General features: G+C 40.2%; 1 protein-coding gene and 1 long non-coding RNA gene across 2 annotated transcripts in view; both read right to left on the minus strand.

Annotated features, from left to right (window-relative positions):
• The window catches only part of cacna2d2a (calcium channel, voltage-dependent, alpha 2/delta subunit 2a), a 129,425-nt gene extending 111,267 nt beyond the window's left edge, over positions 1-18,158 (minus strand). Inside the window, 2 exon segments of the mRNA XM_063910462.1 lie at positions 13,088-13,169; positions 17,908-18,158. Coding sequence (XP_063766532.1) covers positions 13,088-13,169; positions 17,908-18,023 — 198 coding nt within the window. The 5' untranslated portion in view covers positions 18,024-18,158.
• A 511-nt stretch (positions 18,159-18,669) lies between these two features.
• LOC134883496 (uncharacterized) lies at positions 18,670-25,284 on the minus strand. The gene is made up of 3 exons (XR_010168282.1): positions 25,131-25,284; positions 19,539-19,614; positions 18,670-18,915 (listed from the first exon to the last, which is right to left on the minus strand). It is a non-coding gene; the product is annotated as an uncharacterized LOC134883496 (long non-coding RNA).
• Between the last annotated feature and the right edge of the window lie 386 nt (positions 25,285-25,670).

Below are 25,670 nucleotides of genomic sequence, written 5' to 3' on the forward strand. Positions count from 1 at the left end.
AATACACCCACTCAAATCCCAGACATGACAAACACATTACCTCTTTCACAAATAAAAGGAAGCTTTTAAAAGGTGTTTTTTTTCATCTACTTGTTAAAGTAGTTTAATGAAACAGATATGGGTGTCAATGTTATAAACTTACAGAGCTGTGGGAGTGATTATACTGTATATATAAACACAAGTGTATGGGTGCATGCATACAGTACATAGGTGTATTTAGATGTTATTGTCAACCCTCATAGACTGAGGAAATATATGCTAAATACCATGAGAAAAGACTTCCTGCTATAGTACTTTAAGCATAAGTGTGTGTGTTTGTGTGCGAGTGTATGTGGGTGCAGGTAACACAGTGGGTTAGGGGAAGGTCTCAATGGATTACTGAACAACCTCTAGAGACAATAAGGGGCCATCAGGGGGAGGCGAGGGGAGAGGCCAGATTAATGAGATATGAATGTGTTTACTGATTAGCTGTCATGGCAGTGTATTGATGGTTAGTATATATTAAAAATATACAGTGCAGCTGATGGCTTTACCTACAACGCAAGCGACACCAGTCTTCTTCAGACATCACTCTAATCAGTGTACAACTCATCGCAATCACAATCACCCGCAGAAATGATCATCATCACGTTCTTCATCTCCATTTCCAGCCTCGCCATCGCCGCCTGTTCATCTACATTATCGCTTTCATTGTACAACAGAATCATGCCGCAGCCGGAAATTGAAGTTGGCCAGATCAATAAATACAATATAAAATTAAATTAGCCGCCAGGGTGAGGTGAAAATGAGTGTTTGGAGGCAAAGGGAAAGGTAACCTAATCCAGTCAAAACAATCTAAAAACACATATTGGAAACATTCGCAAACATTAAAGTGAGGCCACCGCTTCCTGTTATGGATTTAAAGTCAGTTAAAAGAGGTGAGGCACATGCTTTGATGTGTGAACCTGTGCGTGTGTGTGTGTGTGTGTGTGTGTGTGTGTGTGTGTGTGTGTGTGTGTGTGTGTGTGTGTGTGTGTGTGTGTGTGTGTGTGTGTGTGTGTGTGTGTGTGTGTGTGTGTGTGTGACCATGACATCATTCTGCAGTGTCTAATCATGAAGAAGGGGAGCTGGCTTTTGCAAGAGGGCTATAATGGAAACACAATTGACTTGTTTTTATAAGAAACAGATGATACATGCACTTTGCCCACACTTTCTCAGAGACACAGAACACCTTTGACTATACCTGCGACGACACTCACAGCTTCACCACATGCAAACACATCAGAATACTTCTGCTCTTTTGAAGTTTTATCTTTTCTCAGTGAGGGATGGCGATTCGGTGCATGGCAAAACTCCATCCGTTCATTTCAATATGAATGGACATGTAAGTTTGGTGCTGCTGGAGCGGCAGAGATGTGAAATTGAGTATGGCATGCAGAGTGGCCCCGACACGCAGGGTTAATTCAAACTGCCTTTGATGTCTGTCTGTGTGTGAAATGAGCTGATGGTCCACAGTTCACACAAACACACTCCTGTGCCCACATACACGGCCGTCCGTGCATACACACGTGTTGAAATCATCACACTGAAAAACTCAAGGAAAAACTCTTGCAGCCACATGAATCCAAACACAGGATGTATTTCAGCTCGTATCACATACTGTAAAGCGCCAAAAACACCAATGCAAACTCAACTTTACTGTGTCAGTGAGTCTTTAATTCATTGCTCCCTTCAGGATGTCACTCCTGAGCATCTGAAACATTCACTCACATGCCAACCACACGACAATGCAAGCTAAGCTGCCTCTAGGCAAAAACAGACTGCTGGCTAACACACACAATACCTATGTAAAGCAGATTCTGCTTCTTTAAAAGTCAAAATGAAATTTGAACATATCAGATTATTTAGGTACTCAGTAGTCGGTAAAATCACAAAAAAAACTCCAACACTTTCTAAAATTGCAAAGCCTTCTAAATGACACCTTTATAGTTATTCATTTCATTATATGCATTTAGCGTGACTTCCTTAGACTGACTGTGTTAGTTACAAACACATGCTGAGTGACAGTAATTGCAGAGCTTTTGCTAATTTAAACATCAATGTCATATATAACTGAAACAATGAACCACAACTGCTGAAATGGCAAATAAAGTAAACAAAGAGTCAGTCTGAGTGCCAGACTTCTGAATAAACAAACGATGTACTTGGATTTCAGTTTACAAGCTGTTAAGTTAGAAGTCTGGCCAATTACACAGAGCCAACTATTCCATGAATATAAACAATGAGTTTATGTAACCAATAATCATTGACTTGTTTTGCAGTAGCACACTTTTGAATCTATTTGAAAGTAAAGCTATTATTAAAATAACACAGCAGCATTAACAGCATGCTGGACCGAGGGAATGCTCCTTAACAGTGTGATGAGTTTACAAGTGATAAACAGGGAAAAAGTAAACTGTAATATCGGTTGGGGGATTGGAAACATTTTTCATTATCTTTCCATTTGACTGTGAAATAACACATACAGAAGGTAATGATGCTGTCTTTGGCTCGAATCGATCTAACGTGTGATAGTGACTCTCAGGCTCTAACTACACCATGCTTTTAGCTCCATCAATATTGAATACCTGCCTGTATTTATGAAATATTTTAGGTTATCAAGTATGGAAGGTCAAAGAGCAACAGGCTGACATGTCCTTGCTGATGACAGTAGTTAATGCCAGTATTAATTTCAGTACAATTAATTCTGGAATTCATTCACAAAATATTTCCTTTACATCTCTGCATTACATGTGTATTCCAACTCCTTGAAAATAGGATTCTATACAACTAGTTTAGTTTGGTTTGTTTTGAAGGACACCTAGTTAATGGCAGGAATTCATGCATGTTCACTGGCAATGTATTTTGTTTTCTTTGAGTAAAGATCTTTTATGTTGTACCACACGCGATTTGCAGGGAGGTATTGTGGAAGTTCACATCCTGAATCCTGTGTGTGGTTAGGTTCAGAAAACAAGGGGCTCTCCGTTCAGGGACTACACCACCGGTCTTGTGGTTTCAATTTACTTAGAATTTTTAACCTAAGACCGTGCTTTAACCTTACCATGAAAACCTCAATCATGCTCATCTGTGATTTAAACAAGTACTGTATGTACTACATTAAGTTCTTTATAAAAGTTACATTTTGCGGTGGGGATAAAACTTAGTTATCCTCATTATTATTATTATTATTATTATTATTATTATTATTATTATTATTATTATAAATAAAGTTTCTCAAAACTTTCAGCTGGTGAAAATCTGTTTAATATAAATGTTATTTTTGAGAATACGGTTTGGATGAACTGTTTATGTTTGCATATACAGTGGTATGCAAAAGTTTGGGCACCCCTTAGGAAAACCACTGCATCAGTTTGTCACTTGCTGAGCTTTTGAAGCAGCAAATTCATTTTAACATATGTTATACCTTATGGTAACAGAAACATCTCAGTAGTGAAATAACTTTTATTGGTCAAACAGAAACATGTTTATGTGCATTCAAACAAAAATAGGCATGTGCATAAATTTGGGCACCCCTAAGAAATAATTCCATTAATATTTAGTATTGCCTCCTTTTGCTGCAATAACGGCCTGTAGACGCCTCCTGTAGCCACAGACAAGTCCCTTAAGCCTGGCAGGTGGTATTTTGGCCCATTCTTCCACACAAAACGTCTCCAGTTCAGTCAGGTTTCTTGGCCTCCGTGCATGGACAGCCTTCTTCAAATAAATCCATACATTTTCAATGATGTTAAGGTCTGGGGACTGGGATGGCCATTCCAGAACATTGTACCTGTGCTTCTGCATGAATTCCTTGGTGGATTTTGATCGGTGCTTAGGATCATTGTCCTGCTGAAAAATCCAACCCCGGCGTAGCTTCAACTTTGTGACTGACTCTAGAACATTCTTGTCAAGAATCTCCTGGTACTGTAAGGAATTCATGTGGCCCTCAACTTTAACAAGTTTTCCAGTACCTGTGCTAGCCACACAGCCCCATAACATGATAGATCCTCCACCAAATTTTACAGTGGGCAACAAGTTATTTTCATTGAATGCAGTGTGTTTTTTTCGCCATGCATACCTGTTCATGTTATGACCAAATAACTCAATCTTGGTCTCATCTGACCACAGTATTTTGTTCCAAAATGCTTCTGGCTTGTCCAGATGTGCTTTTGCATACCTCATGCGACTCTTCTTGTGATTAACACTCAGGAAAGGCTTTTTGCACATCACCCTTCCAATGAGCTCTTCCTGGTGCAAAGTACGCTGGATTGTGGAACGGTGAACAACTACACCATCAGCAGCCAGATGTTGTTGTAGTTCTCTGGAGGTGGTCTGTGGCTTCTCTGTGACCATTTTCACCATCCTTCGCCTGTGCCTTTCCCCTATTTTTGTCGGCCTACCACATCTTTCCTTCACACGGACTGTTCCTGTGGCCTTCCATTTCACAACTACGTTTCTGACTGTGGAGACAGACAGTTTAAACCTGTCAGATAATTTTTTGTACCCTTCTCCTAATTTATAATGTTGGATTATCTTAGCTTTCAGGTCAGTGGAGAGTTGTTTTGAGGTCCCCATCTTGCCACTCCCTAAGAAAGAACCTAGGCCAGGCACAGCCAGCTATTACCTATGTTAAATAGCCTTTTTCATGATTGGTTCCACCTGTCTTTGTAATTGAAGGTCTAATGAGCTAATCAAAGCAATTTTGTGCAGCAACCTGTCAGCTATAAATCCGTACAGGTGTTGAAATGAATGCTATTTATAAGGGTGCCCAAACTTTTGCACATCCCATTTTTTGCATTTTATTTTATTATAATAAAACTATGTAATGCTACCCTAAGAATTTTGGTCTGGAAAACACTAAAACGTCTACATCTTTGTAGGAAAACAAATGTTGTTGCTGTGATCTTCTATTATAAAGGAAAAGCAAATTGTCATGAAATCTCAGAGGGGTGCCCAAACTTTTGCATACCACTGTATATGTGTGCATGAATGCAGCTGCATTGCTATATGTGTAACGCAGCAATTGTAGTGGTAGAGCACAAATCCCATCAAACAATGAACTCCCGGGAAAAGGGCCAAGGTAGAAAGTGCAGTTGGAAGCCAAAGAAGAGGGTACATAGACTGTGGAGAGAGAGGGAGCTGCTCCTCCTGGTTTTACCAAGAACAAGGTAGAAGACATTACTATCTGCAGAATTAAAAAGATGTAGGTGGCTTCTGAAGACCCCTCTCTCAGATGGCAGTAGAGAGTCCTTACTGCCTACATGATCAAACATGAAAAAGCTTTTCTAGGACTTCCAGAGTACCTTGGCGTTTGAAAACCACCCACTGCTGAAGCAAGCCAATTAAAGTTATTCAGAAGTGTGACCAATCAATCAAAGACTAGTGCAGGTGGAAGAGGAAGAGAATAAGAGGAGGACAAAACCTGGGAGAGATCAGCATTCCATAACTCTCTCACATGCAGACACAAACAGTCAAACAAGAAACAAACACATTTTGCTCACAATGGAAAATAAACGGCGCACCTTGCACTTCACACATAGAGAAGCACTCCCTCTGCAGTGGAATGAATAGAGCACTTCACACCTGGAATTTTCTAGGGCATCACGCCACTCCACATTACCAGTGCAACCCACTCAGGGAACTGTACCTGCTTTTTTCTCTCTGTCAAGCACAGATAGTACCAAAGACACGTCATGTGCTCTCTGAAATATCAAACAGAAGACGACTGAAAATTACACAAGCCTGCGCACACCCGCTCTGCAAATAAAAGTGTAGAGAGACAGAGACAAGGAGAAAAGATTTGCAGCGTAGGCACAATAAAGCATCTTCCTCTGACAGGGCTGGAGCTTTAGCAGACCTCTAATCGTATTTTGACATAATGCTGTGTTGTCCCTCTTTAAACAAGTGCAAGGCTTTCTTTACTTCCCTAAAAGCCACTAATAGCATGAAAGCAACTGGTTTTTGTTTGCCTTGAAATTCTCAAACAACAATTAGGTACACAAATACAACCCCCAAATGCACCACAGTGATTGTCAGCGAGATTCAGACACTCCGACCATCTCCGTTTGTTCAGGGCTGACACTAAAGGGGTTGTTTCCCTCCAGTGGGCCTTTACAGCTCCATCCTGGTAATTCACTGGATATACTGCAAAATGTTTTTAAATGTGTCCAGGGAAGATGTTAAACTCTGCACACAAAGCAAGCACAAGGCACCATGTTCCACTGTGTCCACAAAGCCTTCATTATTGATTTTACGTAGCCGGATTTACTCTGAGACTGAGCAGCTAAATCCTGGAAGGTAAAAACAAACCATTTTTTTCAAGGCACGTATGCATATAAGCTGTCACGATACCAGACATTAAGTGGTTGATACCAATAGTGAAATTCCAGGAGTCTGGGTACTCAAATTGATACCACAATTATAAAATGGCTAAAAGAAATCAAAAATCTAGTGTTATGGAAGTTACAGGTCATTATTCAACCTGAAAATCTATTTTATGTTAGATAATCTCCTTCAACTGTATACACGTGTCCTGTGATGTGTAATTTACGTTTGCACAATACCATTTACTATTATTTTTGACTAAAGAGATCTTATACAGATTTAGCAAAAGACACTTTCGGACAGTTTTAAAATAAAATCTGATATATTATCAGATTAAGAGAACCATCTCTACATCACTTTTTAGGTCTACTACTAATAATAATAATAATAATAATAATAATAATAATAATAATAATAATAATAATAATACTACTATTTGGGATTGTTAAAATAGGTGTCATTAAAGATTAGCCATTCTTTCTGATTTAATCTAAAAAATAACACAAATGGTTTTGAGAGGGTTAAACATCACAAAACTCCACCATGTGCTGGGCAAAATATCAGTAACAGTTAGGGTTACAAATTAAAGAACAAACAGAATAAACTGGAGACACTGACAATGTATAATCTGGCTCTACTTTTTCTGTACCGTCGCATTTTTACTTCTAAGCTTTTTAAAGTAATTCCTTCGAACACCAACCCGGGGATATCTGCATGCAGGGCTGCACTCTGCAGATATATGTATTTTCATTTATTTAAACACCGCACACAAGTGGCAGACCATCAACCCGGGGAGCTGAGGAATCCGTGTAACCTTCCCCGGTGTCAGAAAACCAATAAAAGAAAAGTGAAAAAAACAAATGGCATACGTTTCTGCTCTCCCGTCAGCCCAGGGGAGTCTGGGCCTGGGAGTAATGCTGACCAGCTCTTAACCGGAATATCTTTTAGCTGACTCCTGGTATTATGAGCCTCTAATGTACACAGTCATTTTGTTTGTGTTTTTGTTTGTGGTAAATACAGTTAAAGTTAGAGTTGACACACAAACAGAGAAATTTGAGTTAGACAAGGCTTCCAAACAAAAGAAAACAGACTAACAAACCATTTCTGAGATCTTGAGGCTGTGATGTGTAACCCTAATGACCCCCTTTACTTTGAATGGCTCAGGGGATGTCTGCATGAGTTTGCAGCAATAATCTAAAAATGGACAGTTCCCTCATAGAAACGGATAAATGGGAAGATAACTAGACAGGCAACTATTAATACAGATTATCTTATATCACAATTAGAGCTGGCTATTAAAGAATCAGGGTGTTTTAAGTAGCCAGCACTGTGTACCCTTTAAGCCATGTTCGGGAAAAAGTCAGTGGCATTATCTTGGAAGGATATGTTTGGACCAATCCAAGGCATGCAAGCACTTTTTCCTTGTAAATTACTTTGGAAAAGTAATGTCGTATTACCGCTGTTAACCTCAGGATTAAAAATAATTGAAAATTAGACAAAATGTAACATTTTAGATCTTTGTTTTGTTGAATTAAACTACGGTAGCACAAAAGTATATATATTCAATACCAACACTTTTTGTAGTTTTCTCCAAACAACCTCAGACCTAACCAAGCCAATAACTGCATAATCTGACACATTTTAAATCAGTTATAATTGAAGTGTTTGTGTTGAAATTATGCTTCAGGAGTTGTATATCAAGTGCCTCGAATGCACATGATCAACGACAGATTGTAAAGGTTACAGATGCATACATTATTTTCTGAAAGAAAGCTGTATCTACAAGTAAGTGGTAACAGCTCAGCTAAGTCCATAAAAGGCATCACCATTGTGTTGGTATTAGTTGGAGGTTTGCTGCAGTTGCTAAAATACTAGTAATTATGTTTCAGTAATGTTAACATAAAGACCTCAATAAGAGTAAACCGAGCCGTGTGTTAATGCGTGCCTCACAATGACAGAGGGACACTTAAGATGAGCCGACAGGAAAGAAAACCGGAGCCCTGGAGTAAACTATCTATCTGGCAGAAATAGCCTGTGATGTTTCACACAGCCAGATAACAAGCTGCTGTTGTGTAAAGTCCAGGCCAGAAGATGGAGGGGGGGTGAAGGGGGAGTGGGAAAGGAGCTCTCTCTCTCCTTTAAAGGTAACTTCTTGTGTTGGGATGAGGGACGTTCAACTGTTCCTGTAAACTGTCTACACGTGGAAGGGGCTTTTAAATCAGGAAACAAATGGCACTGATCAACCCTCACACCATCATCACTCATGGATCAGCAAAATGAGAGGGGGGGTGAAGCTGACATCAGCTCTACAAAGTGAGGAGGGTGGTTGTGGAGTAAGAGCAGGGGTGATGTCTATATAGCGCTGGGCATTTGAGACAGATTATTGGAAATTTCAGTAGTCAGCGATAGTGAGTAAATCCAGCAGTGCACTTTGTAGAGATATCTGTTTGTTGGGGCTGGCTGTTTTGGACGAGAGCAACCCTCTTTTTCTAAGCAGGAGGAGGTTTGCAGAAGTACGAGAGAAATTTGGAATTGTGTTCCGCCTGCATACAACGTCTCCGTCAAGACATAAGGGTTCAAATTGAATCAGAGGCTTCAGGGAAGAAAATGTTAAAAAAAAAACTTCCTGCAGACAAACACATTCATGAGCATGCACACGCACACTAGCAGCACTGGAGGTAAGGAGGTCTGTTTTGAACCGAGATAAACCAGCATGAGGTCGGCAGGCCGCCTGATGGACAGCACAAAGAGACGCAGAGTGAAGGGCAAAAGTAAAGGAGGAAGAGCAAAAAGAAATACATGGTCAAGTAAAAGATGAAAACTCATAAAAGCTAGATGAATCCCACCCCCATTAATATGCACTCCGGCTATCCCTGCCTGCTTCCATGTGTGGGTATATTGATCTGGGTGTGCATCATTCTCAGGTTTCCTGTAATCAAGAGCAGCAGAAGCAGAGGGTGTGGAGGCTCGGCAGACAGATCCTCAAGAGTGTCGGTCTGAAGCGAGGGGTTCAGGAGCAGTCATGTGCACCAGGCTACATTATTCCTGCTTATTAGACTCTTCTTATTGAAATAAATTAAACAGAGTTCAACATATGTTGCATGGCATCACCATATGAGAAGCTTGCTAAACTTCAGCTGTGCTTTTTGCATTGGCATTTTTGGAACCGCAATTGATGGAAAAACAAATCAGTGGACCTGTGCCATATCATGCTTTAGAAAATGTACTTCGGATCATTGAATTCTTCCATTTTCTTAATCTACCACCCTATTTATATGTATTGTTAAAAATTAACCACAGGTCCCCAGCCTTTTTGGCCTATGCCTTCTTACATAAAAGTAGCATGTCATGTTTCAAATGTCTAAGAGGTTTTAGTTGGTCCACCAAAAAGAGATTTTCCCTTTAAACTTTCTGAGTTTGATTCATTTAAATGAGTGTCATGGCTGAAAAAGATCACCTTATCCAATATCTCACAGAGCACCTTTAATCATCACATGACCCTTCAGATGTATCTTGTTACGCACTGGTGGAGGCCTGAACCTGATGTTGGGAACCACTGGACTAACTACCCACCTCTATAAGGTAGGGAGTTTAATCTAGTGACCAGATTCAGTACAACAGTAAAATGCTACTCACGTGGGAATGTAATAGTTTCATTATAATCATTTACCAGTTACAGGAGCTATTCTGCACAAGAATGAGTAGTGTTACCGTTATAACTTTAAGCAGATTTAGCTGATTAAACCTCTGTATTTAACATTAAAAAAGACTGCTACTTTTACTTCCTGAACACATGGGACCACGGGAAAAAGAGCATCTCTGTGCATTTCTTTAGTCATTAATAAGCTACAGTAAGTACAGTGAACATGTGACCACCTGGTGTCTAAATATGTACATAGTAATAATATCTGCCTGTATCTCTGATAAATCATCAAATCGCTGTAATGACAGTGTGTGGGTGTAGGCCGCTGCTCATGTGTGCCTATTAAAACTGTTCTGAATAAGCCTGAGGATAAGGAAACAATGCCAGTGTCCACCGCCGCCTCTCATCACCACATACTGTAACACATCAAACGCAGCAGCACACAGGATAATGAGGAGGATAAGGACTATAAACAGCATCCGTCTGCTACCATTTAAATGTACAAATTTCAATCCTTTTTCTCGATTATTTCATCCATCTTAAGTAGTTTGACTCTAAATATACACACAAAACCGCCTGAACATCCATCTCAATTGTCAAGCCATACTTCATCCTTTCTCTCTCGAAGGCCCCCCCTCCCTCCTCCATTCTGATTGCCGCCCACTCTCGTTGTCTATCCACGCACCACACTCTTCCACTGGAAACTTTCAACTCCTCCGATACATCACTCACCATCTATCTTCCTTTCACTCCCCCGGGGAAGAATAACATCTTGACCAAACCCGGGCAGAATATATTAGAATGCGATTTTAACATTTTAATAACTTGAGTTTTATTTATTTTTGGAGATCCTTCAAGGTAAAACACATCAAAACATTGTACATCTCTGTGTTATTTCTTAAGTTGACCAATTCCAAACATATTTTTTTGTGCCTGTCTTGGTCTTTCTGTTCAGCTGCTACCTTGCTTGTCAGAAAAAATGTAATCTCTACGAAATGAACTGAACATTATAATAAACCTTCTTCCCTGTCTCCTTCCATGTAAGACAAACTCCAAAATAATTTGCACACACTTTACATTTTTTTTGTCTGTGAGAATAAACTGCGCATGAAGAGGAAGGGGGCGCAGAGGGAGGCAATCTTGTTACCAGCCGGCATAGCCCTGGGAGGATTTCTATCAGATACACGTATAGAGAGAGGCATCCATTTAGAAAATGGCTTTTCCAGGCATGCTGGGCCATTTAGCACACCCTGTGACGACTCCTGTTTGGGGCCATGATAAATGTTCTCTCACACCCGCTCTGCGCACACTGTCAGGCCAGCACACACAGCCATATGGGCATCCGACATAACTGGGATGATCGTAATACTTCTTAATGGTAATGGCCTGACTGGGTTTGGCCCAGGGAGCACACTTCAGCAACATGTAGTCTCAATTAGTTTGAAATCAGTAGAATTTAGATCACTCATCATCATGTCAACATCATATCTCAAACATGGGTTACTCAAGATTATTCAGCTACAACATTCAAGTTTTACAACAAGCAGCCAGGAGACACCATAACAGATTTGATCCATACAGTAATTACATAACTATTCAATTACTCCACTGGCAGGATTGAATCAGAAACTTTTCTCAAGCTAAAATACCAAACATTTCCCAGCACCGGCTTACCAGTATTTGATCATTTTCTTTTTTCATAATCTCTCTCGTTGTTTACTGTTGGTCAGACAAAGCAAGAAATCTGATGGCAGCAATTCAGCTTCAGGAATTTGTGATTGACGAGACTATTTCCCTTATTTTCTAGCACACACATTTGATAGGGTAGTAGATCAAGAAAAGAAGAATCAGATTCATTGAAAACAGAAAAAAGTGGTAGCCCCTTAATATGTTAACATGAGAATGATCACTACCAAAATATATCAAAGTGAGTTAAAATAATAGTTTGAAAAGTAAAAGAAACAATGCCTCTCTAAGTTTTGGCTGGTAACATGTTTTATGTGAGAAAATACTTCTTCCTGTTACGCTCTTAAATCCTGAAGAAACCCTCAAAATGCATTGTCACCAAGCGTAAATCAAAATAGTTTTTCAAAGTTGGTCAAATGACATTCAGAAGATACCTTAAAACCCTGTGTAACTTTGCGTTAGAAGTCTCCTGCCATTTAAAATTCCACATCGCTCATTGGAATACTGAAGAATTATTGACACAACTCTGAAAGGCAAATATTTTGATGGGTAAACATTCTCTGTTTTGATTTGTTTACACTGAATGAGTGCAACAAAAATAAATCAACCTATCTATGTCGTGAATTCTGAGTGTCTGCCTGACATCCACCACTGGTCACTAACCTTTACACCAACACGATCGCTGTCAACTCACTTCCTGCTCTCTGGGATCCATCAATGTCGCCAGCATACTAACAGCCATCAGACTAACAGCCATCAGACTTACCCCTGTTACTGCTAGCATCAAAGCCGCCACAGGCACCTACCGGCTGGATGAATCACACTCACCCAAACAGCAATAATGAAGCATTTATCTCAGGGTGCATTACAAACCCTGGAAGCACGGTGAACATGCGCAAATGGCGGAAATATGATGAAAGAGTGTCAATCACACTCTGCTCAACCATCTGCTCTACCACAGACAGACACGTGTTACACACAGCCTCATACCAGGACGGAAGCAAACAATCAAAACCAGATTAGCCTAAATGTATCAACAGAGTTATACATTTAAAATGTTCTTCAAACAATGTGTTAATTAGCTAAAAATACCTTTTGTCTAGTGTCTGGTGAAATATTATTTTTTACATGAAAAAATTCAATTAAGAGATAATAAAAGGTAAATCAGGAATCAAGAAAATTCTTTAAACAATCCAACAATTTTACAAAGGGATAAAAGAACATTTCTGATTTCTGAATTATTTCATAGAGTCCACTTAAGTCCTAAAACTTAATGTCTTTTTTAGATCAACATCTTTTGCAGTGCTCATATAAACCAATTGCCCCAGACACCAACATGGAAGCTTATGTTGAGAAATCTCACTTATTAATAATGCAATAGAAAGTGCTGCTTCCCAAGCAAACGTGACGTCAACTTACCGATCTCATCTGCTGTGTTCCAGTGACGTGCTGCAGAACCTTTTCCAGCTCCTTCTCGATACGTCCTGCCCAGTGAATCATTCTGGAAAATAAAATTAGACACCTTTAAATCTTCATGCCTTGACATTATCACCTGAACATATCACCATCATTTGTTTCTCTGCCATTGGATGGGAGTGAGTGTGTTTGTTAGACGGTGTCAGAAAGCATCTCCCCTCATCTCTGTGCATTACTGTTCCTGTTGTAAAACTGCCATACTTCCCCACTCTACAACTCACTAGCTCAATGCCTCCATGTCCTACCTCACCTAATGTCTGGGTTAGTCATCAGCAGCTTCCCTCACAACCACACCTTTCATATATCTGGTCAGCCCTGGCAGGATTTTTAGCGAACGTGCCTGACTTGGCTGGGCTAGGATCAGTGGCTCTGCAATAAAACTGCTCAGGTCTGACAGAAACGCACCCTAAGCAGGAGCTGATATGCGTAAGACAGAGCCAAGTTTGGAATTAAGAGATCAAACAGGTAGGGTTCATCACTGTAGAACTCCCAGCTAGCAACAAATGACTTAATGGATCAAGATTGTCACATCATTTCTTTCAAGCAGTAGCACGGGCTAACCTGCCCACTCGGATACAAGATGAACAATCCATGTGCATGGCCACGAGAAAATGTCACACAAAAAAAACATATTGAAGGCTCATCTTTCGGCAATCAGATATATTCTGTCATGCATTTGCAAGCCAACTACTGACTTCATGCCAACCTTTTCCTTTCAGCAGTCTGCAGATAGCTAATCACTAGCATCAACAACACAACAGTCGTTTGTATTTTAATATGATGACTGAAAGAAATGTCATACTTAAATGTCAGATTTGCTCTGGAGACAAGAGTGAAGACAGATTTATTAAATTTTACAAATCTTGCAAGTAGTATTCAAGCTCGCCATATTCAGAAAGCCAGAGCGGGCCTCATCAGGAGAGTAACAGCAGAGCAAACATGCCAGGCAGGTCTGCGTGCACACGGGCTGTGTTTATAGGGTAAGCAAGCAAGAAGGCCTCAACAGGACGATGCAGAGAGTGACCGCTGGGGAGAGGCTTCTGAACATTAAAAGGTCACCTCAATATGAAAAACAAGCTTACAGTGAGAGCAAAGCTGAGCAGTGATACTAACAGTGAGGGACATTACTTCTGCCCGAAGCCAAGCAGACTTCTTACGCAACTTCATTAGTCTACACATACAGTATATAGTCATTTAAATACGACAGAATGACATGAAGAAAGGGGGGTCCTACGTTGTGTCTGTTATTGTAAGTATATGTAAATGCACATGTACCGTTGGGATAGGTAATCCTAGTGAAGTCAAGCAGTACAACTTTGACCGAACAGATCAGATTGAATTGATAATGGGGTATAACTGTCTTCATGCCACATTAAATCTAAACTGAGGAGGGATGATGTTGTCTATGATGTGGCTTGATGGTTGAGGGAATTAATTGTAAAGCCTCTTCAGTTTACTCTGCTACAACTATAGACTGTATAAAACTTGGATGGAGTCTTCATGACGTCTCCTATAGGTTTCCTACTAGCGATTATGAAGCCAAAAGAGAGTGGTGTGGCCATCACTATTTTGGCAGTGCTGACTACAACTCACTCCTGGCTAATCCGAAAATGGGCAAAGAGGTGGAGCTGAGGTAAGCCCAGATGAGCTGTGAGGAAACCCACCTGTCACTCAATGTGACCACCATTATGCATAACATTAAGCCGTAATATTATTCCAACAAGTGAGTTATATAAAATAGTTTGAGGTTCAGAGGCAAGAATCACTTTTTGTACCAGGCTGTAAAAACTTCTACTGTCAAGTTTTAACATCTGGGGTTTATGGTGATTTAGTTGCTTTTTGAGCAAGCCGATAATTTTTCTTAAATCTGCAGGTTTTTGAAACTGCAAACTGTTACACAATATCATGATAACAAAATTCTTAAAACAATACTAATTTTGCTTTACCATAATTGTAATAAATCCAAACATGTACAAACTGTACAGACACGCTTTGCCAAAATTGGCCTTGTCTCTCCTTGTTCCTGATGTCTGCATTTTTTAAAACAATTTCATTATGTTGAATACATCAAGTTTAATCAATAACCTACTTAAAAATGCACAATACCTATCCAGCCACAGGCAGCAGATGTCAACATGTTAGCCTTTAAACAACTGATCAGTATCAGGGGAAACCACATAAAGTTGACCCAAAAACAGTAAATGCTGTTATGTAAAACGTCATATAATGACTTGAGATTAGTATTGGACTAATTGTAAATCAAAAGAGTAAAATATTTCACAAATGTGCAGAACTCTGCATTCAGTGATTATATAGACGGTTGTTAATAATTTATGTTCACTACTGAGGCCTGATTGTTAATGAATGCTTAGAGACCTTATGTTTTCCAAGCTGTGTTCTCTCTTTAAAAAGTTTCAATGAGCACTATATGAAAACTCACTGATGCACTGGCTCTTTGTAATCTGACGTAGTGTTAAAACTTTACTATATGCCACCTGTGTTTTTGACAAAACATTTTTCGTATAATGATTTATGTAAGAGAAACATTATGGGTAAAATGTAATGTAATGAGTTTTGGCAGATGACCTGTGTGTCACACAAACTTCATCACCATGTTCATTCTGCTGAAATGGATCCAAATGCAACACGGAAATATCTCTAGGGCAAAAGGTAACTATTTTTGTATGTGGGGATACATGCAATTGGAGAAAAATGCTCTGAGTTTTATATACTCTGCTTATTAATGATATTTTGTAATACTTTATGAATAGTGTACATTTAGATAGCAGTCATAGAAAGATGTTTCCTCCATCATTTAGAAATATGGAAATCATATCCCGAATGCAAACATTTTCTTCCTCCACACACACACACACACACACACACACACACTAACACTGCAATCCAATAGCTACATTAAAAATGAAGATGACCTTCTGCCCTCGCTTATGGACACATTTCCTCAGGTACACACACATTTTCCAACCGATGTGTGTGTGCCTTGCCTTTCTATACACGCAATGTCCACAGCCGCTCCCCATACTCTTCAGTTAGGAAACTGGAAAATTCTAACAGATAGCAAAGTGATATGGGAGACACAAAACCCAATTGGAAAACAAGAGATGGCTGAATATAATACGGGGGAAATAGATCAACAGGCTTTACACTATTTATTTATTCTAGAGATTAACATTGAATTTACAATGGTTTACAATTATTAATTGAAAAAACAAAGTGACTTCAGATGTATTAGGAGGAAATGTTATAACAAGGCCATTTTTTTCATTTACTACAAATATAAATTCTAAATATATATTTCAATACAATAAATATGATTTAATATTCCATGGGAATTTGTTAGTGAAACCATCCATATCACTTTCCTTTATGGTGCTCAAGTGATAAAATCAACGATGCAGCTAATTGTCCTTTTAAGTCATTGAGCAGTGATATAACAGAAGTGATTTTCCTTTGAAAGTCACCTTGGCCATCGGGAATAACAAAGAGATCAGCCAGTGGATAAATCATAGAGGAATTATTTAGATTCTTATTTTCTGTGAACCTGACTAATAATAAATTGTGTTCGCATCAGATTATCACGTCATTGCGTAGTGAGGAACTGTTGCACCCTATAGAATTCATATTGGACAGAAACATAAAATAAAATAAATTAAAACGAATGAACAGTAAATAAAAAAATGTTTAAAAACGAGGATTATTGTTTAGTTCGCAGATCCTAATTACGAGTGCTACTCGTGCTGACTAATATTGTTCCGGTCTGCCTCAGAGTGTCATTCAAGGTGAAACAACTTGTTGGTATTTTAGTAGAAATAACCTTTTTAGTTAAAAAATGTATAATGGAAAAAACAATTTCCCAACATGTGTAGGCTACCTGCTGAGTTCTACAACAGTTTACACACAGCTGGATGCTCAGCTACTTACTGTGACTGTGGTCACATGGATAAAACAACACTGTGGTACTGACATTGGCAGCTATAAGTGTTTCTACAATACTGATATCTTTGAGATCATTGCAACAAAAAAAAAGACCAGAAATCAGTATGTGAGCCATACCGCTCCATAGGTCCCCCGAACACACTCCATACAAGTTGATTTGAAGTTTGGGTGAGGATCGACTTTCAATACAGGAGCTACATTTGAAGGTTTAAAGACCTGGCGCTCCTGCTGCATTAACTAATTGGTTTAGTCTCTGAATCAAACTCATCCTGTAAAACACCAGTGGATCCTGCTGTGGGATAGACAAGATTATATTCACGGTACGTGTGCATCCAGAGGAGGACTTTTCAGACCAGCCTCGTTGTTGCTCAAGCTATCTCTCATGCGTAAATGGGATATTCTCCCCCATACAGCGACAGGGAAACAACACGTCGAGTATTATTATCATCATTTTTATTTGTATCCCTATGAATGTTCTAAGACATTATTGTTCGCTTGGTTTATTCGCCAGTGGCACCTGTGTATTCTCCGTGTAGCCTGTTCCAATGTTGACGAATTGAATAGGGCTTTGGATATTAAATGACACAGCCATCACAAAAACAATAACAACACGGGCTTTATGAGAGCTAGATTCATAACGCCACACCAGAGACGTTAAATGGGTCTTCTGTGTTTGAACATCAGGGGCATCAGCTCCTCTCGCTCCGAGGTAAACGCCGCTGCATGTGCAGGCTCGGCGGGGCCACCTGTCCTAGTTCCGCGCTCCGCACCCCTGTTTATCCCCCAAAACGGTGCAGGGTACTTACGTGTAGTGCTGGGGGAAGAGGTGGGTCCCGTCCGTCGGCGTGGAGACGCATATGATAAGTACGGTTTGGACCGCAAAGAGACAGAAAATACCGTACGACTGTGCGCAGATCGCCATTTTCCATTAAATATTCAAGAAACTGGGATAAATAAGAGAAGGACCGGAAGGACAGTCTATCGCCGCTGAGCTAAGAATAACCGCGCTCCAGAGAAAGTGTTTGGTGGGAGCTGATGGTTGGCGGAGGCTTCTTGACACTTCAGCCGGCAGTGAAACCTCAAGCCGAGATGCACAGAGAGGATTGGCAGCTGAAGACACGGGAGATCAGGATCAGAAAGATGCTGTGCCGCTCCTGCTGATGTGCCTGCCTGCCTATTTGCGCACTCACTGTCCTCCCTCCCACTCCGCCGCCGCACATTTGCTCCTTTTCTCTCCCACTCTCTCCAATGTAACATCCATACAGCGAAGCTGGCCAACACAGGAATTGAGTGTTTCAATCTCGGTTTTCAAAATAAAACCATTTATTGTTTTTTAGGACAGTATTAGCATTAGAGGAAGGGGAGAGTGCAGGCAGAAATTAGTTAGAAACCACATGTTACTGTTGTATTCTCAGTAAAAAGCCTTGATTACAACACTTCATGACAATAATATTAAACCATCAGAGGTGGGATTTCTTCCACCAAAACATACCAGGGTCCCTTGAGAACATGGCAACTGTCTTACAATATGTACACTTTGGGCCACATATTTGGCCTTACATCCCAGCATTAGTTCAAGGACTTTCTTTAACCTGACGTTTTATTTTGAAGGTCAAATCGCGAGACTTCCTGTTTTTATTCATCCTATCTGTTGCTCTTGACTCAGCGGTTGGCACAAGCGGTCATTCCTCCTTCTTCAGCCTATTCCAGTGCGACATACGGGGGCGCGCATCAGGCCACCTCCTTTCCCCCTCATGTCCACTACGGTGCATTGTGTGTCCTTCACAAACTCAGGATGATGAGTAGAAATCCAGCTTTATTTTGATAATTAGGGGCATGAGAGGGAGGGATTGTATTAACTGGAGTGTACATATTCACCTTAGGACTCCTCTCCAAATAGGTTTGTTCTATTTATTGGAGCATGTGTTCCAGTAGATGACCATTTAAATTAATGTAAGAATTAATCATATGATTTTGGAAACACCTTACAATTGTTTCATGCTGTAACATGCCATCCAAACCGGCGGGCTTACAGTGTTTTAAAATGTAACTTTACAGCAGGGCAGGAGTCTTTTAACTCGTAGCCTCTGAATAATCAAGAACTTGGTGACAAGGTATATTTTAGTTGAGCAAGTTTACTTGTGAAAAAAGGTCAGGTACTTTCATTTTAACGGTAAACAAAGAGGAGCGATGCACTGAAACATCAGAGTAAATGTAATTCAGCATGAAGTTACCCCCCGGAGAAGTGAATATCTCCCTTTATCAGCTGTGTGTGTGTGTGTGTGTGTGTGTGTGTGTGTGTGTGTGTGTGTGTGTGTGTGTGTGTGTGTGTGTGTGTGTGTGTGTGTGTGTATTGTTGCGTGCATGCATGCATACGTGTGGCTGTGGTGTGCACATGTTCGTCTTATTGTGGCTGCACCTGTCCCTGTCTTATTACCTTTGCCTGCACTGCTGTTTGTTCTCTGATCGGCCCATTTCAACTGGAGGACACAGCAGGTTTGACACATTTCCACCTAAACAGAAATAACATTTGCAGGTTTATCCATGCGGTAGCAAACTCACAACAAAGAGTTATTGCTTTTTAAATTATCTAATCCCGGTATGTTTCTGTCACAACAGTCCTTTGCACAGAACATGGGTTAAGGTGCTAAATGCTCTTCCGCTGATCTCCCAGTCAAAGCCGAGGTTCAGGGCAGTCTTTGGTGAGTCCTACATCTCTCAGGTCATTTGGTGGACACAGGTTGAGACAGCCCGTCGCTGTTGTCCTTGGCTCGGTCAGTCAGCAGGGGACACACAGGTGCTCTGCTACAGAAAGCCACACAGCAGTCGGCAGGGTAGCTGCACAGCATTTCTGTCTCCTCTCTGACAGTGAAGACGGGCCTGTTTTGGTAGAAAGGACACACTGCGGGGCACAGACCTCAGCAGGAGCGGAAAAAGCCCACCTGATGGCGGGGATGAAGAGCTAAAGCAGCGGCCCCCTGCTTATGTACATAGATGTCACGGATCATTCAGTCAGAACAAATATCTACGCTTGTCCCTCTTGGAAAAAAAATCTGCTTTCATGACCAAATGCTACTAGTCTTTGAGACATATTGATCAAGCATTTCCCCCTCATCCTACCCTCCAAACATATCTGTGGCTGAGAAGCAGTCTTGATTTATAATTATTCCCTACGTGGAGAAAAATAACATTAATTGATGGCCACTCACGCAGATTCATTTACTGTACCACACTTCCCATCATGACATTAATGATAACAACAAACAGATACTGTTAGAGTGATGCAGGATGGTTGACTCACACTAAATATGCCTGCCGACTCACAGCCCCTCCTCGTTTCCTCCTTCCATTCAAACATAAATTAGGAAATAAGTACCTCAATTCACCTGGCTCATGGGGCCTGGAGAAAGGAAAAACAAATGCAAATTAAATATTGAGCTAATGCACAAATGTGTAGTCTTCTCTAATGTAAAGAGGAGAGGGGAGTTCTGTCTGTGAAAACAAAACATCAGGGGGTAGAGAGGTTTCTCGGAAATAGGATGCCTCTGGGTGTGCTGCAATTGCTAGGACCAAGAGATGATCGGCAACCAATTTACACAATCATTTCTACAGTATGGCCTTAAATGCAAATTAAAATCCACCCGCCAGAATGTGTGTGGTGACGGTTGTGTGCAGAAGAGTGGCAGATGAAAGAGGTGATTGCCACCCCGGGGCCATGGATCTCATTGAACATGCTGCGATGCTTATAGCGAATCCACTCTTTATTAGAGCTGATCGATGAGGCCAGCTAAGGGATCCGCTCAGTGAAAACACACAGATCAATGACCTCAAGCTCCAAACGTTGAAAAAGGCAGACAAGAGGAGGGTCTCAGCTGCTCAGGGTCTCTCTCATTGGCCGTGCAGTTTCTCCTGAAGAGATTGACCTGCCAATCTGTTATTGATCCAGGGAGTTAAAAAGGAAGAAACAGGGCTCGCTGTTCTGTATCAGACTTTCTGGGACTGCTCCCCCAGACAGAGGCCACGTAGGTTGGAGTAAAATTAATCATTCCTTGTTTCCCCTGTCTGCAGCCCCAGAGGAAGTGACTAGTAGAAGGCGCACCACACACATCCAGACACATACACACACAGTGGACGCTTATCTTCCTTTTCCTCTACCTTATCCATCTTTCTCTCCCTCCCTTACCTCCTCCTCTGTCTATTTCTGTGGCCCGTATTCTGATATTTTGCTGTGCTGGGCGAAAAGTGAGGCTTCACACTCTGTAAAACCTAGTGTAGTCAGCATGCTGAATGCTAAGATTTGATATTTGTGATTAGAGAAGAACTGCACGTCGTATTCACCACAGATGATAGAGCCAGCTGCCCTTGAGAGAGAGTCCCGACGCTCTCAGCGAACTTCAATGATCCTCTCAAGTGCTCTCTGTAAAAACAGGAGCATGATACACCGTCACTCATTTACCACGCACTTTCTTTGAGGGCATTTTTTTTTTAAACCACAGCAGAGAAGAGTCAGCGCTCTTGTCCTCTGCAGGGATATATTGAAGAGATCGGCAAAGTGATTCCAGCAATCAAGGTTATCTTCCCTCTGTGTCCTTTTCAGCTTACTCCCTGCTCACCTCACAGCTTATCACCTCTTTAGTTTCATCCACTCACCAGAACAGAAAGATCCAATCTAAATAACACACAGCCCTCCATGTTTACATAAATATTTGTATATCGTACAGCCCTCCTTATTTGGTCTGTAATATTATCAACCGTGACCTCAGTTCTTTGCAAATACAAACAAAAAATATCTCATTCAGACCACAGTGCTCTGCATACCTCCTTTACTGTAAAATACAAACATACCCAGCGATGTTGGGCCGCAAGGCACTCTGGGACTTTCATGCTCAAATGTCAGAGCATTTCATCCTGATTGATGATGACTCACTCCCCTCGCTCTTAGTCTGCATGAAAGAACAACAGCACCAATTAATGACCCGACCTCCTCACATGCAACAGTAAGAAAATAACCACTATAGTGTATGTTACAGCACGATAAACTAAACTGAGCTGATCTGACAAAAATGCTGATATTTGTGATGCAATACATATACATTTAAGGCTATGCTTTATCATCCCTAGAGAATCTCCCTCCATCCTACCCACATAGTAAAGTGGCTGCATGTGAAAACAGAGCAAGACTCAGCACTCATTGACATGCTCTACTAGAGGCCTAATGGCCCCTGGGTAATGGCCTCTTTGGTCTTCAGGAAATCCTCCCTCATGCATACATCAAAGCTGGGATTGAGTAGGATAGAGAGTGGAAAATAGAGGGGAGGAAAGAGACATCAGTGCCACACAGGGAGAGGAGAGAGGAGCTGAAGTTAACACTCTAAAGAAAGCTCTTAGAGGATTTCATTTTCTTCATGGCAAGGTCAAATTAACGTCAGTTTTAAAATTACAGTTTGCATCACCATGTTACACCAATGCTAAACTAACACTGAATTGGGGCCAATAAACCTCAGTATGTTAGAGAACTGACTGGATATGCCCATAGCATGGTCAGATGTGTAGTCTTTGGTCAGATATTTAATGAAATAAAACATAGAAATCTGTGTATATCTTTAATAGTATTTTTTGTATTACTAGAATTTATCAAATGTTTCTGTTATGATCAGAGCTAAAATTATGTAAATGACCAATTATTCAATTTTTAAAAAATGTTTTAATAATAACATTTTATATTTAAAGTGAATTCATAATTTGAGGAACATGGCCAAAATAGCCTGCTTTCTTTTGCAATATAGGATAGAAGACTGAATCCCTCTGCATATTGGACTGTTGGTCAAACAATGTCCAATATGCATTTTAAATGTGGGACGTTTTGCTCCAAATTTTATTATACTTTACACTATTTCTACATCTTACCAACAAAAGGATCAAGTTATTGTTCTAATCATAAGTCTCACTCTTTGTGATAATGTAAAGTTAGGTCTCTCCATCCTCAAATTAAACTGTCTGTCACTTTCTTTCACTGTGTTCATCTCCCTCTCCTTTTTCCTCTCCCATGCTGACACACAGCATCCCAGAGTTGTCAGCCAGCTGCTATAACAACGGACCTCTAGTCTGCGGCTCACAACAGCCCCCGCCTTTCCACACTGTCCATGAGCCATCTGCTTAGTCTGCATATTGCAGATCTGTCAATCTAATTATAATTCACACAAAAGTGTCTATTGTGACCCCGAGTGTGTTTGCAAAAAGTTTTGTCTTGCTCCATATGTTAGGTACACAGCAGGCACCTGTCTGGAGGTAACTTTGTGCGCATGTATGAATTCATCTGTAAGAAGGCTCATGTGAGTAAATACTCCTGCTTGACCTCTACATGTCGTACTACATGCAGCAGAGAGTGTGAATTCTGCCCTTCACAATGATTTTCAACTCTCCCTGTTCAAGATAAACTCAGTTTGTCTTTTTTTCAAACACTCTTGCAGAGAAACAATCCTACACTTTCAAACATAAGATGGAATAAAAGTAATCTAAAATGGATTGAACTTGTAGAAAAGCAGGAATAACTTCAAGCTGCTCCACAGTGGCAGGCCCACATCAAATTGGCCCTCTATACATTTGCAGTGAGTGAAGAATTAGGTGTCGCAATAATAGAGCTTATTAAACAGCGGCAGCGTTAAGGAGGCAAAACTAACAGGCCTGTGGCGCCTTTAGTGGCTTGATAAGGCGAGCGGGTGGTCCTGTCTGAACGTGGTCTACTCTTTTTCTCTTGTCACTGTGGAGTGAGAAGTGCATAGTCGCTTGCCCGCCCTGCCTTCACATTAAAGCACATCTTAATTGGCATTAAAACTCTTGATAAGGGCTTAATGAAGGAATTAATAGATAACACACATTCTGGAGCTTATTCGCCACAGTCACACTCTGACGGATACATAAACACACAGCTGTACTCAAACTGGCACCATTTTACAACCATAGACAGTGAGTGAGAAAGACAATTCATTGGGAAAGAGGTGGCCTATAAGGAGAGGAAAAACCAAAGTGAAGTCTTTAAATACATCACATCACCTTGTGCGACAACAGCTGACATCTCAGGCTGGGAAGCTGGAGCATTTAGCCTGTATAGGATGTTATACACAGCAGTTTTTTATATAGGATAGTGATTACCTTTAGAGGTTTACACTGCCTAAAAAAGGAACTTCCCTTTTAAGAATAATTAATGTATCACTCTGATGGTGAAGTAATATGTTGAGAGTTTATCTTTAATCAAGCACAAAGAATCGAACGAACATGTAACGCATTTAAAGCCCCAGCTAGTCTGCACGTCTGCTCCTACAGTAGATGGGCCTTTGTACAAATACACACAACTTGCACAACAGCAGGAAAGAGGTTTTGGAATCAATACAATACAAAAACGACAACAAAAAAGCAGAACTCATTGCTATTTAATTTGAATATTAAATCAGCAAAATATGTATTCAACAAGTATTTTGACAGTCGTTCTAATAAAATTACCAATACCAGCTCTCTTAATTATGAGACCAGTAATCGTGTCTGAATATCTGAACATGATAAGGCTATCTTGGCTTATTTCTTTCGGTTTGGATAGACTAATGTTCTGCCAAAAACAGGCAGGTTTAAAGTAGGCCTAAATGGGGTGCATTTTCACAATCAATTTCAATAATTAATAACGTTCAAATCAAATATTACATTTTTTTATTTGACAAAGACAACAGTATTAATTCTAACCTTACAAGAAAATACAATACTGTATCGACTTGGGTTCAAAATTCCTCCCAATAGTGCTCCATTCGTTCTCAATTGAAACCACATATTATCCTTGTCAGGGAAGTTTCTCGGTCTTTAGCAAATATTATCAGGAGTTTTGATACTATGTAATGTGTATAACTAAAACATCGATTATTAAGAGCTTGAGATAAATACATTTTAAAAAGCTACTAAACACGCTTCCGGACATCTACGCAGAAAACCGTGACATCATTGTTCTGCAAACAATTAGCGTTAGCTCACGTTAGTTACTTACCATTTCAGCACACCTGCACCAATCTTGTTAAGAGCCATGTTTCCGGTCACCTGGGGAATGAAACTTTGGTTTCCATAGGTTGTAACACTGATTTATTGAATCACTATGCGGAGTAAAATGTTCATATGGAAAGATTGGTTAACGCAGGTTCATGTTGCACAGTTAGCTTACTGTTAAACGCCACTAACCTTTGTTTGTGGGGAACTTATGGTAACGTCCGCTTCAGCAGGCGTGTCCAATCAGGATCTACGTAGTTTGACGTAGAGCACGTTCAGGCTGAATTATTATTTTAGGTTCACCATTCTCCAAATATTGTACCATTGGGATACTTTTTTTGGCATCCATCAAAATAAAGTTGCCATTGTTATCTTCCCCCCGTCAATATTCATATTTATCATCCTTTATTTATTATTTGATTTTGTTAAATTACCCATAAACAAAATACATGAAACTTAAATAAATTAAATAAAAATAGTAGAAATAATGAATATGACTTGCTGAAACTGAAACACAATACTAGAATTGAAACAAGTATGCAAA

The sequence above is a fragment of the Eleginops maclovinus genome, chromosome 20 (assembly GCF_036324505.1).
Source record: "Eleginops maclovinus isolate JMC-PN-2008 ecotype Puerto Natales chromosome 20, JC_Emac_rtc_rv5, whole genome shotgun sequence".
Lineage (NCBI taxonomy): Eukaryota > Metazoa > Chordata > Actinopteri > Perciformes > Eleginopidae > Eleginops > Eleginops maclovinus.